The sequence below is a fragment of the Pelophylax lessonae genome (assembly GCF_965119305.1).
Source record: "Pelophylax lessonae genome assembly, chromosome: 10".
Taxonomy (NCBI): domain Eukaryota; kingdom Metazoa; phylum Chordata; class Amphibia; order Anura; family Ranidae; genus Pelophylax; species Pelophylax lessonae.
In genome coordinates, this window is record NC_138777.1 from 39,110,256 (window position 1) to 39,122,462 (window position 12,207).

The following is a 12,207-nucleotide window of genomic DNA, read 5'->3' on the forward strand; positions in this document are numbered from 1 at the left end:
ATGCAGAGTGATGAGTGCCCCCACATATCAATGCAGAGTGATGAGTGCCCCCACATATCAATGCAGAGTGATGAGTGCCCCCCCATATCAATGCAGAGTGATGAGTGTCCCCCATATCAATGCAGAGTGATGAGTGCCCCCCCATATCAATGCAGAGTGATGAGTGCCCCCCCATATCAATGCAGAGTGATGAGTGCCTCCCCAATCAATGCAGAGCAGGGTTCTTCTAATTACCCGGCATGGGCGCTCGCATACGAAGTCACACCTCCTGGACCAACTTCTATGATAGACGTCACCACTGTGCTGTCTATCATAGGTAGGAGGCGTGACTTTGTATGAAAGCGGCCGCGTCGGGTAAGCAGAGAAACCCGCTCTGTGTGTAATCAGGAGGCACTCCCTCTCCCCTTCCCCTCCGGAGGCAGCCCAATGACAGGGCCAGATCAGATGGCTTTGGGGGCCGCATACGGCACGCGGGCCGTAGGTTTCCCACCCCCTGATTTAAAGGAAATCGGCCAGGAAAGACAGGTAACTACCACTGCCAACTTGTTTTTGAAGTTGCATCCTAACATCCATGTTTCACGGATTACCAAGTTGCTGATCCAGAACATGCATGTGTATGCAAGGTATGCGTAGATGAACACACTTATCCTATGTCATATTGCAATGTAGTACATTTATATTTTGCCCAGACACTTTAAAGGCTAATGACCCCAGAGCATGTATCTTCAAAAATATTTATTAATGGCAGCTCTGACATGTCAGTCTTGAAAAGGTACATTATGACATACCTAGAAATTTTTGAACACAGATTACGGACTTCACACAACTTTCCAGGTAAGCTGTCTGCATCCAGCACATCTGCTAACTCATAAAAAAAAAAGATATATAAATCAAAAAAAGGTTACCTAGGAGAGAAACCTTGAACCTCTGACAATGAGACCGCCTGCTAGATTTGTGACACTGTCATCACTAGCAGTGAAGCTGAACAGGTTTCATCTTTGCTCAAAATCCTATCTGTGGTTTCTCATAGTGTGCATCACATTCTGTATAAATGACAGGAAGTCTGCTGGATGTTTTTTCATGGATTTGTACAACATGGAGCATTACTGACACCTAACAGAACAAGTGTTTTTTTTTTTTTTTACTCTTTTGCTTTCTTGATGCTGTGGTCATGGGAAACAAAGATTTACCATCCAGAAACCTGGCACTGGACAGGGTGACACACCTTGGGAGTGCTGGCTTATCTGTGATATACACACTTATCAGTATATTTAGGAAGCAGGGAGTGGAGAAAATAAAATGGGTGGAACATAACCTTTTCAAGATCCTCCGGATATCTCATGATTAATAAAAGTTGAAGCAACAGACTTCATAGTAACCTTAAAACAACAAAACACAGATCCCTAAAATGATTGTTCCACCAGTCAGCTCAACTGCTCCACAGCTACTACTATACAATACCTCTGATTCAGCCTACACCAAGTTCCAAATCAAGAAAAATAAAGTGTCACCTAATGCTAAAATAGAAGATCTGAGGATAGAATAGAGAGTTTTGGGAGTAGATAGACAAGCTCACAAAAAGGAAGATGAATCAGTAATTTATAGCCATTAGCTCAATAAAATTACCCTAGATATAGGAGGGCGGTGGGACATGCAGCCATAGGTGTGCGCAGCCTATTGCATTAGGGTGTGCACCCCAAATCTCAAACACATATGCAAGTGTGTGTCTAAATATATGTGGCCCCAGTGCATTCATCTCCCTGCTGGCACAATAAAAGAGAAGTGCTTAAGCACTCTCTTATGGCTCAGCTGGTAAGAGTGAGATATTTCTCATCTCCCCACCCACACACAGAGGTATAATGCTAATGTGCACTAGGTGATTAGGGTGTGCCCAGGCACCCCCGGCACACCCTGTGCGCACGCCTATGCATGCAGCCACTGAACCAGGCACCATAAACATCACTGCCTACCAGCTTGCACAAAACATTTGGCAGAGCTTCCAAGGTTATGGCTACATAGGAGTGACCATTGTCCTTTTACTCCTACAAAAGTTATTAAACCAAATAAAAAAGAAAAAAAAAGAAAAAGGAAGAAGATTTTAAACATGTGGTCAACCAGTAGGTCTCTTCTGTTGCCATATACATGAAATCTGTTGAATAATCAAGCACTATATTCAGCAAAAGCAGTGTCTGAGAAACAGGGCTGCTGTTAGAAATCGCGGGGCCCCGTACAGACTACCTGGCAGAGCCCCCCAAGAAAATATTAAAGATATATTTAGCTAAAATTACAACAAAATCACTATTAGCAGACACAAATATAACATAACTCGCATAATTCCTGCTAAATCTAATAAAAAAAACTATGTTAAATAAAAAAGAAGATGAGAAAACTATACAGGCTGGGCAGTTGGAGCTCAGTGATCAGAGAGACAGAGAGAGAGAAACAAAGTTACAATTTACAAATAAACCCCTGAGCAGAGATAAGTGCTGGTAGGGGGGCCCACACAAGGGAGGGGGATTAGCGCCGGTTCACATTACCGCGACGCTACTTGCAGGGGCGACCTCCGAGATCGCGGTGCGAGCAGCGCGCCACGACCTCGGAGCAGCCGCCACGGACTTCATAACATTGAAGTCTATGGCGGTCGCCCCAAAGAAGCTCCGGTCCCTTTTTCTAGGTCGGAGCGACTTGTGTCGCTCCTATTAGAACGGGTCCGCAGCTTCCCTATGGGAGGCGACCTGCGGCGACCTGTGAGGCAACCAGGTCGCCTCACAGGTCGCCCCAGTGTGAACCGGCACTTAGTGAGGGACAACTGTCTCTTTCTCAACAGATAAAAGCTGATAGCAGGGAGAGGGACAGATCAGATTCAGGTGCTGGAGGAAGATTTCTGTATTTGTTGTCCATCACTAATCCCCCTCTCTGTGTGGGCCCCCCTGTGTGCTCGGGCCCCCTGCAAGAGGGCTGGTGGTCCCCCCCTATCAGCGGCCCTGGTGAGAAAGACTTGATCATGCCTGCACATCTTAGTCTTCATTGTGCGCTGTATGCATTGCCTACATGTAGAGCCTTACCTCTTCATCTTTCTCTAGCTCCAGACCAGTCTCCATCAGGTTTCCCTCATATTCTTCCCTACGGAATCTCTTGTCATCTTCATGATAATCTATTCTGGGTTCCGTCTCTGGAGATTCTAGGTCAGGACCTCCACCAGGAAGATGGTGGCTATCTCTAGTCCCCCGAGAAGAGTGCACCGAGTTGTTATGGTGGGACTTTTTACTTGGAGTTCGGTTACTGGAAGACTTCTTATAGGTGTATGCCAAAATATAATCCACTTTCCTCTGACCGTCTCTGAAGCATAGACCATGTTTGCAGGCAGAGTCCTGATCCACTCCCAGAGAGTTCAGTAGCTGCAAAAATGGGAAAAAAAAAAAAAGGGGGTATAATTTTGTGTTATAACAAGTCAACTCAAGTCATTTCTTTCTATATTTAGGCAGAACTCTAGGGAAATGCTTTTTTTTTTCTCATTTCTGATGTTTAAACAATAGTTACGTTTGCTGAGGTGTATCCCATAGCCAGATTGTTGATCTGCCCGTGAATATTAAACAATTTTTCTTTATGCTGGATAACCGTAGAGCTGCGGCTCTTATACACCAAATTGCTAGTGTTATTTTTTTCGCCTTTCACAGTATGGCGTGTATTCTGTGAATGGACTAGGAGAAAGAGTCCTATAATAAACGACACTAGCGCTTCCATGTATACGAGCCACATCTCCAATATCCGTAATGATCAGAAGTACAGGGAAAGCTGTACTATTAGGCGTAAAAAAAAAAAAATAGTGATATTAAAAACATTCTAGCCATAGATATACAATGCCTTGAAAAAGTATTCATACCCCTTGAAATTTTACACATTTTGTCATGTTACAATTAAATATTGTAAATGTATTTTATTGGGATTTTATGTGATATACCAACACAAAGTGGCACATAATTGGGAAGTGGATGGAAAATGATAAATGGTTTTCAACATTTTTTACAAATAAATATCTGAAAAATGTGGCCATGCATTTGTGTTCAGCCCCCTTTACTCGGATACCCCTAACTAAAAAATAGTGGAACCAATTGCCTTCAGAAGTTACCTAATTAGTAAATAAAGTGTGTAATTTAATCTCAGTGTTGGTTCACACTAGGGCGACACGACTTCGGGCGACTAATGCAGTCGCCCGTGCACTGTGACTTCGGCGCGGCTTGCAACGACTTCACATAATGGAAGTCAATGCAAGTCGCTCTGACTTTGCAAAAAAAAAAGGTGCAGGAACCTTTTTCTAAGTCGGAGCGACTTGAGTCGCTCCTATTAGAACGGTTCCAATTGCACAGCACGGTCCGCTACTTGTTAGGCGACCAAATCGCCTGACAAGTCGGAACAGTGTGAACCGGCACTTTGTTAGAGAACCTTATGGCACTTTTCCACTGCAAGTACTGGCTCGGCTCTACTCGGCCCTGCTTGGACCGGTTTGCTTTTCCACTGCTGGTACCGCATGGTACGGTGTTGGAACGGTTCGGTACGGTATGGTTTGCTTTTCCACTAAAGTAGTACTAAAGTTAAGTAGGTGGGATAACAATGGGGTGGGTGGGATTCTCTGACCAATCAGTGGCTAGTAGTGACTGCATGCAAAAGGATTGTGGGATATGGTACCTCTTGGAACCACAATCGAGGTGCTACTGTTTTTGAGAGCCGTACCGTTCGGTTCCATGCAGTGGAAAAGCGCCGCCATACCGTACCGAACCGTTCCTACACCATACCATGTGGTACCAGCAGTGGAAAACCACAAAAGTGAGCCGAACCGTTCGGTTCCATGGAGTGGAAAAGCGCCATAAGTAAACAAACAGCATCATGAAGGCCAAGGAACTGCATCCCAGTTGACATCTATAGGACTGCCTGCATGGGGATGCATGGAACACCTGTGCATCCATGTACAAGTAAACACAACCCTCACACAGGTCACACATTGATAAGCACAGAATGAACAAAGTCTAAGGAGGATCAGGCCCTCCAAATGTAGGACAGTTGGGAACTTGGGAGGTATGCTTGTGGGTTTAACCAACTTTATTTTGTACTATTCAGTGTAATTATGGGCATTGCAGGGGTGTGCCCTTGGTTTCATATTTGTGGTATTTTTGTGTCATATTTCCAGTCTCAGGAAGTTGGAAGATATGCATTTAGGATCTACAACAAGTTTATTAAAAGATAAAAAGTGCCAATGGGTGCTGGCTTCTAATATATGCTAGAAATACAGCAGCGGATACAGACACCTTGATAGAAATAAAGGCATATTGTACATTACACACAGCATCCTAAAGCCCAACTACATCCAAAACAGGGAAGGGAAAGGTTCAAACCTCAGCTAAGTTTAAATGTGGTCTGTGTACACATTGGAGCTGGTCTTTACCCTGTGGAATTCAGTTACCCTTCTGAATCAACATTCACGGGAAGAAATATCAAATCCATTTAACCATATTGACACAAAGCATACCCAGTCCACACCTTTATTATATGCCATCATAACGAACTACAGTTTTATCAGTAGATTGTGCGGTAGAAAGCTTGTTGGAACATGGGCATTGACTCATACAGTCATTTATATTCTGAAGATTTAGTCATCAAACTGGGCATTGCTGCAGGAGTAACCTCTAATGACACATTGGGCCGATGTATGAAAATGAGAGAGAAGGGATGTTATCTGCAGCACAGAGATTTAAAGAACTCCTGTAATGAATGCAGTGTACACACACACACAAACACACCTACAGCTGTCCCAAATGCCTTTGGCAACCAAGAACTATACCATAATTGACACCAAATTATTGGGCCCCATTTACACCACTATACTGCAATAACACGCTATGTGCATTGGTGCACGGTTGTATCACTTATTGTAAATAGCACCCCAATGCATTTTCACAACATACTGCAATGCGTTGTAATACACCATTGTGCTCTGTGCTAGCAAAAATGCAGTCGATTTCATTTTGGTCCACACTACAATCTGACTGTACAATCTCCTTTAGATCTACCATCAACTATGTAGCAAGAGGACTTGTCTGATTTGATACAAATTGAATGGATTGTTGATTTCTCCTCATATTACATAGTTTTGGTTATTCTAAAGCCCCTTTCACACCAGTGGACCAATCGGGTCCTACCTGTCCGTTTTCCAGGCAGACCTGATCGGACCACCTATTGTTTTCAATGGAGACGGCATCCGGTCAAAACAGATGAGTGGGGATCCGTACCCCATTCGTCTGGTGGATCGGATCAGATGACAGTCAGATGGCAATGGACAGGCAGTCTTTTTCCATCAGACTACCCCATAGAGAACAGCAGGTTGAGAGAGTCCCTGCTGAGCAGGCAGATCCGCAGGACGAAGGCCGCCCCATCTAAAAGGGGCCTAAAGGAGATTGTACAGTCAGATTGTATAATGCATGACCAACTTTAGGTGCATCTTTACAAATATAAGCAATTCAGTTTTGACTCTGCATAAAATAGCAAGAAACTTTCAGCAGCGATTACATTGGACAGTTTTTTCCTGGTCAAGTCAATAGAAAGTATTCCAAAATTACAATTCTACTATACCCTTGGTTTCGAACTATGCTGGGAGTTGTAGCTCTGAACAGACTGTTACTTTACAGTTTAGCCACAAATATCAAAGTCTGGGTCTAAAAATTCCAGCCAGTGGTGTTCACAATGAATTACTAATGGCATTGTGGTATTTACTGCCTGATTAATAAATTTCAGCAATTAGAAAGTATTTAAAAATCTAAAAAGTTGTTTTATTGCTGTCCAAGAATGCCTGGGCTTCAGAGAGAACTAGGTTACGTTCATCGTTGGAAACCGATCCCTCCAGAGAGCGGTAAACAGCACTGATTCTCAAGTGGCCAGACACCCTAACCCTTGGCATGCAGGGATAAGGGCATCTGACAGACCCAGCCAATTTGCAAACAGGCGATAGACAGAACTTGGGAAGAAGAAGAAGTATGTACTGTACATGAAATTCAGACAGGACAGCCTGGAGGGAGGATTGGGGATTGAGTATATATTGTTTAGGTGTCTTAACCACTTGCCGACTGCCTAACGCCGATCTACGTCGGCAGTCAGCCCCTCACAGGCAAAGTGACGTAGGGCTACGTCACTAGCTTGTGAGGGTCTAGGGAGCGAGCGCGCGCCCCCGCGTGGTCACGGACCCCCCCGCGCGTGTGACCGGCGGACCCGATGTCCGCAGGTCACTCGGCGATCGGCGGGGGAGAGGGAGAATGTCAGGCAGCTTGTGTAAACAAGCCACCTGTCATTCTCCTTGCTGTTAGGATACTGATCACTCGGATCTAGTATGTAGATCCGTTGATCAGTGTCCATACAGCTCAAGCCCCAGCCAATCACAGTAGAAAGCACGCCCCTAGGGATACACACAGCCCCTCCCTCCCAAATAAAGTTAACCCCTTCACTACCAGTGTATTTTTACAGTAACAGTGCATATATATATATATATATATATATATATATATATATATATATATATATATATATATATATATATAGCACTGATTACTGTAGAAATGTCACTGGTAACCCCAAAAGTGTCAAAAATGTCAGTCAAGGGTCCGATCTGTCCGCCCCAATGTCGCAGTACCGCAAAAAAAAAAAAAAAAATCGCAGATCGCCGCCATTACACGTTAAAAAAAAAAAAACAACAAAAATGACAGAAATCTTTCCCTTTGTTAGTAAACGCGATAACTTTTGCGCAAACCAATCAAAATACGCTTTTTGCGATTTTTTTTACCAAACATAGGTAGCATAAAACAAATTGGCCGAAAAAGTAAAAAAATTTTGATTTTTAAATTTTTTTTTTGGGGAATTTCATATAAAAAAAAATGTGAAAAATATTGCTATTTTTGCAAAATTGACGCTCTTTTTTTGTTTATAGCGCGTGATCAAAAAATCACACAGGTGATCAAATACCACCAAAAGAAAGCTGTTTGTGGGAAAAAAAGGACGCCAAATTCGTTTAGGTACAGCGTCGCACGACCGCGCAATTGTCCGTTAAAGTCACGCAGTGCCGAATCGCAAAATACCCCCTGGTCGGAATGGGGGTGAAATCTTCCCGGGCTTAAGTGGTTAATTAAAGTCCTGAGTGAGAACCGTTCAGAGATCAGATAAACCCATGTCTGGATTATTATTATTATACAGGATTCATATAGCGCCAAAAGTTTGCGCAGCGCTTAACAAAAAGAAGGCAGACATTACAGTTACATACGATATATATAGTTACATGTGATATATTCATAACATTTCATACAATGGTTTGTAGTCCCTGATTCATACATAACAAAACAAATACCGCTACTACGAGAATACATGCTGTGAAAACAAACACAAGAAAGGTTTAATAGTCTCTGGTGGATGCCTTCTAACCAACCGGAGTAAATCAGCAGTTAAGCCTCGTACACACGCAACGATTATCGGCCGACCGATCGTCCGTCTTTTGTACAGAGTGGTGTTTTGTTGGTTGGAATGTGCCTAGATTGCACACGAATTTTCTCGCCTGACAAAATTCTACTTCAGAAGTGATGTCATGTGTTGGTTTGCTTTCTTTGTGTTCTTTCTTCTCTGAGCATGCCCAGACTTGCTCATTAGATTTTTCCCTGTCGAAATCTGTACTGACTGCACGAAAATCGGACGTGTTTTGACGGCGGACAAAAATTTTATAGCCTGCTCACCAGATTTTTTTCAGCCGAAAAGTCGGAGTCGGTTGTCGGAAGCATCATACTAACAAGCCGAAAATCGGCAGATCGGTCGTTGGACGAAAATTCCCTGCCCATTTTCGACGCGTGTGTACGAGGCTTAAGACTGCCCTTCTGGACTTCCTCGTCACAGCTAATACAAAGCCAAGCAAGGGCACCTTACACATGTCTTCAGTAATGTCAACATGAACGGTCTAAATCAGCATTCAGAAGGTCTTAATGTCATAGTTTTTGGAAATCACAAATCAATAGTAGAGTTGAGCTCACAAACTGGATTGGGTCTAGTGCTTCTCTGGTCTTCATGATGCAAGAAAGGAGAGAGCGGCGCCAGCTTAGTATAGTACAAGTTTATTTAACACTGTTAAAATTGGTGACTCACTGTCCGAGGTTGGGTGAGACCGGTACACAAAGACTGTTAGGGTCATCCATCTTCCTCTTCCAGGATAGTGGTCATAGGAGAAGGTGGTGAGGTTCCAGAGGTATAGCCGTGCCGCTGTGGGGCTGCTAGTTGTCACTGGCCGCGGCGGAGCATGCACAACAGGGCTCCGGCTGCCGACTTCTGATCCCTGATGACATCACTTCCTGGCAGGAGAAAAATAGGGGTTGCACGCGTTCAGAGCATCCGTGCTCCTTCGTCAGGCGATGGGAGTGTCTCAGGTGGGGCAGGGAATTTATACCCTGTTGCCGGACTAATTGCAAAGACATCTGTCTGTGGGGGGGCGGAGCCAAAAGACTCTAAGAAAGTCATCTCAGTAAAAACACAATTGGGGATACATGTCTCTAGGAAATCCATAAAAGTACATAAACATACATAAAAATACATGATGGTATTACATAAAAGAGGACTTATAAGAATAAATCCCATAAAAACAATACTGACATGGCCATGGGGAAAATAGATCGGTAATGTGTGTATACATCTACATGAAAAAACGGTATTGGAGGGAAAAAATAAAAATAGAAATAAATGTAAAGATAAAAAAAAAAAAAAATAAAAAAAAAAAAATTATATATAAAGATAAAAAAAAAAAACATAAAATTAAATAAACATAAAAATAAAAATAAACATAATGCCATAATACCATCATGTATTTTTATGTATGTTTATGTACTTTTATGGATTTCCTAGAGACATGTATCCCCAATTGTGTTTTTACTGAGATGACTTTCTTAGAGTCTTTTGGCTCCGCCCCCCCACAGACAGATGTCTTTGCAATTAGTCCGGCAACAGGGTATAAATTCCCTGCCCCACCTGAGACACTCCCATCGCCTGACGAAGGAGCACGGATGCTCTGAACGCGTGCAACCCCTATTTTTCTCCTGCCAGGAAGTGATGTCATCAGGGATCAGAAGTCGGCAGCCGGAGCCCTGTTGTGCATGCTCCGCCGCGGCCAGTGACAACTAGCAGCCCCACAGCGGCTCGGCTATACCTCTGGAACCTCACCACCTTCTCCTATGACCACTATCCTGGAAGAGGAAGATGGATGACCCTAACAGTCTTTGTGTACCGGTCTCACCCAACCTCGGACAGTGAGTCACCAATTTTAACAGTGTTAAATAAACTTGTACTATACTAAGCTGGCGCCGCTCTCTCCTTTCTTGCATCTCTCAGGGCTTCTCCACGCTTCAGCCGGCTGCCGCGGACTATAGCTTCCCTACAGTACCAAACTTTGTTCCCCCCCACGCAGCCCCATAACCCCCCCCCCTCCCATCCACCCACATTTCTTGTACCACCTTGGGATATTAGAAGAGCGCCATGACACCCCCCACTTTCTGGTCTTCATGAGACTTTCAAAAGAGTTTAACAGACTTGAGTTCTTAAGCTGCCCATAGATGCATTTTTTAACAAAAAGTCATAGGAAAAGAATGTTCTAAGAAAGTTTGTTCATTTTTATAATTATTCGTCGTGGGTCAAATCAACAGTCAATTTCGACCGCAGTGATGAGAAAATTTAAAAAAGCAGGATGGAAATTTCTCATACAAATTAAATTTCTAAAACCGGCCATAGACGGTTCCTGCTGAAGCGGCCGAGATTCAAACTATGTATGGGCAGGCTGAATGTACCAAGTTTATTGATCGATCGCTGGATCTTACATGCAATTATTGCTAGTGGCTGATATAGCCGCTAGCAATAATCACTGTCTTCTCTCTCTCCCCCTCGCCAGTAGAATACAATAACTTGATAAGAGGGTTTTCCCTTGTTAACACTGTCGGCGCTGATGGGGCAATTGAGTAAATTATTTTCCTGCAAAAATAAATTTGTTCCATGTATGGCCAGCTTAACAGTGTATGCGATTTTCATTTGGTAAAGTCCATTCATTCCAAAATCAAAACATTATCATTTTTGTATGAATTTTCTTTAGAAATACTATCCATCCATGGCCAGATTTTTAGCAGCAGTAAGGTTGTTGTACACACTTCTGTATTAAATCAGTAAGTGTGTGTATGTTATTGAAAACATTCAATTGAGCCAACAGGGTTTTAAAAATATTTGTATGCGATAAACCACTGATCTCCAATATAAAACATAAGGCGCTTTTCCACTGCATGGTACGGATCGGTTTGGCTCTTTTCCACTGCATGGTATGGGTTAGAACAGTTCGGTACGGTTTGGTACAGCAGCGATTTTCCACTACATTGTACGGCATTGGTACAGCTCACTTAAACAGTACCACCTCGGTTGGGGTTCCAAGCAGGCCGTACCGATACCATATCCCACAATCCTTTGCATGCAGCATTGATTGTTTGTCACTACTAGCCACTGATTGGTCAGAGAATCGTTGTAATCCCACCCACTTAGTACTAAGTACTACAACAGTGGAAAAGCAAACTGAGCCAAGTAGAGCCTATACAGTGCTGAAAGGTGCCAACTCGTACCACGTACCACGCAGTGGAAAAGCAAACTGAGCAGAGCTGGGCCAAGCAGTGCCGAGTGGAGCCGAGCCGGTACTTGCAGTGGAAAAGTGCCAATAGACTGCCTTCTAAGAACCTGTATGAGCAGGTACCGTCTATGGCCAACTCCCAGAAGATCCTGGAAACAGTTGATCATCACAACAGGGATTGTTCCAGCCTTATGTAACATTTCAAAATAAAATTTACTAGTTATAAAAACATGTTACTGCAAGGGCAAATGAAGCAAGCATAACCCAGTTAAAATGTGTCATCTCCTGGGGTGTGCATGTACACTATATTGTCAAAAGTATTAGTACACCTGCCTTCATACATACATGAACTTTAAATGCATCCCAGTCTTAGTCTGTAGGGTTCAATATTGGGTTGGCCCACCCTTTGCAGCTATAACAGCTTAGACTCTTCTGGGAAGGCTGTCCACAAGGTTTAGGAGTGTGTCTATGGGAATGTTTGACCATTCTTCCAGAAGCGCATTTGTCAATTCGGGCCCTAATGTTCCTCCACCACAAAA

General features: G+C 43.4%; 1 protein-coding gene across 4 annotated transcripts in view; it reads right to left on the reverse strand.

Annotated features, from left to right (window-relative positions):
- ANO1 (anoctamin 1) overlaps positions 1-12,207 on the reverse strand; it is a 375,121-nt gene that overhangs the window by 167,649 nt on the left and 195,265 nt on the right. For all 4 annotated transcript variants that reach the window (XM_082270065.1, XM_082270063.1, XM_082270064.1 and 1 more), the window contains one exon: positions 3,066-3,398. In XM_082270065.1, coding sequence (XP_082126191.1) covers positions 3,066-3,398 — 333 coding nt within the window. The remainder of the gene's footprint in view (positions 1-3,065; positions 3,399-12,207) is intronic.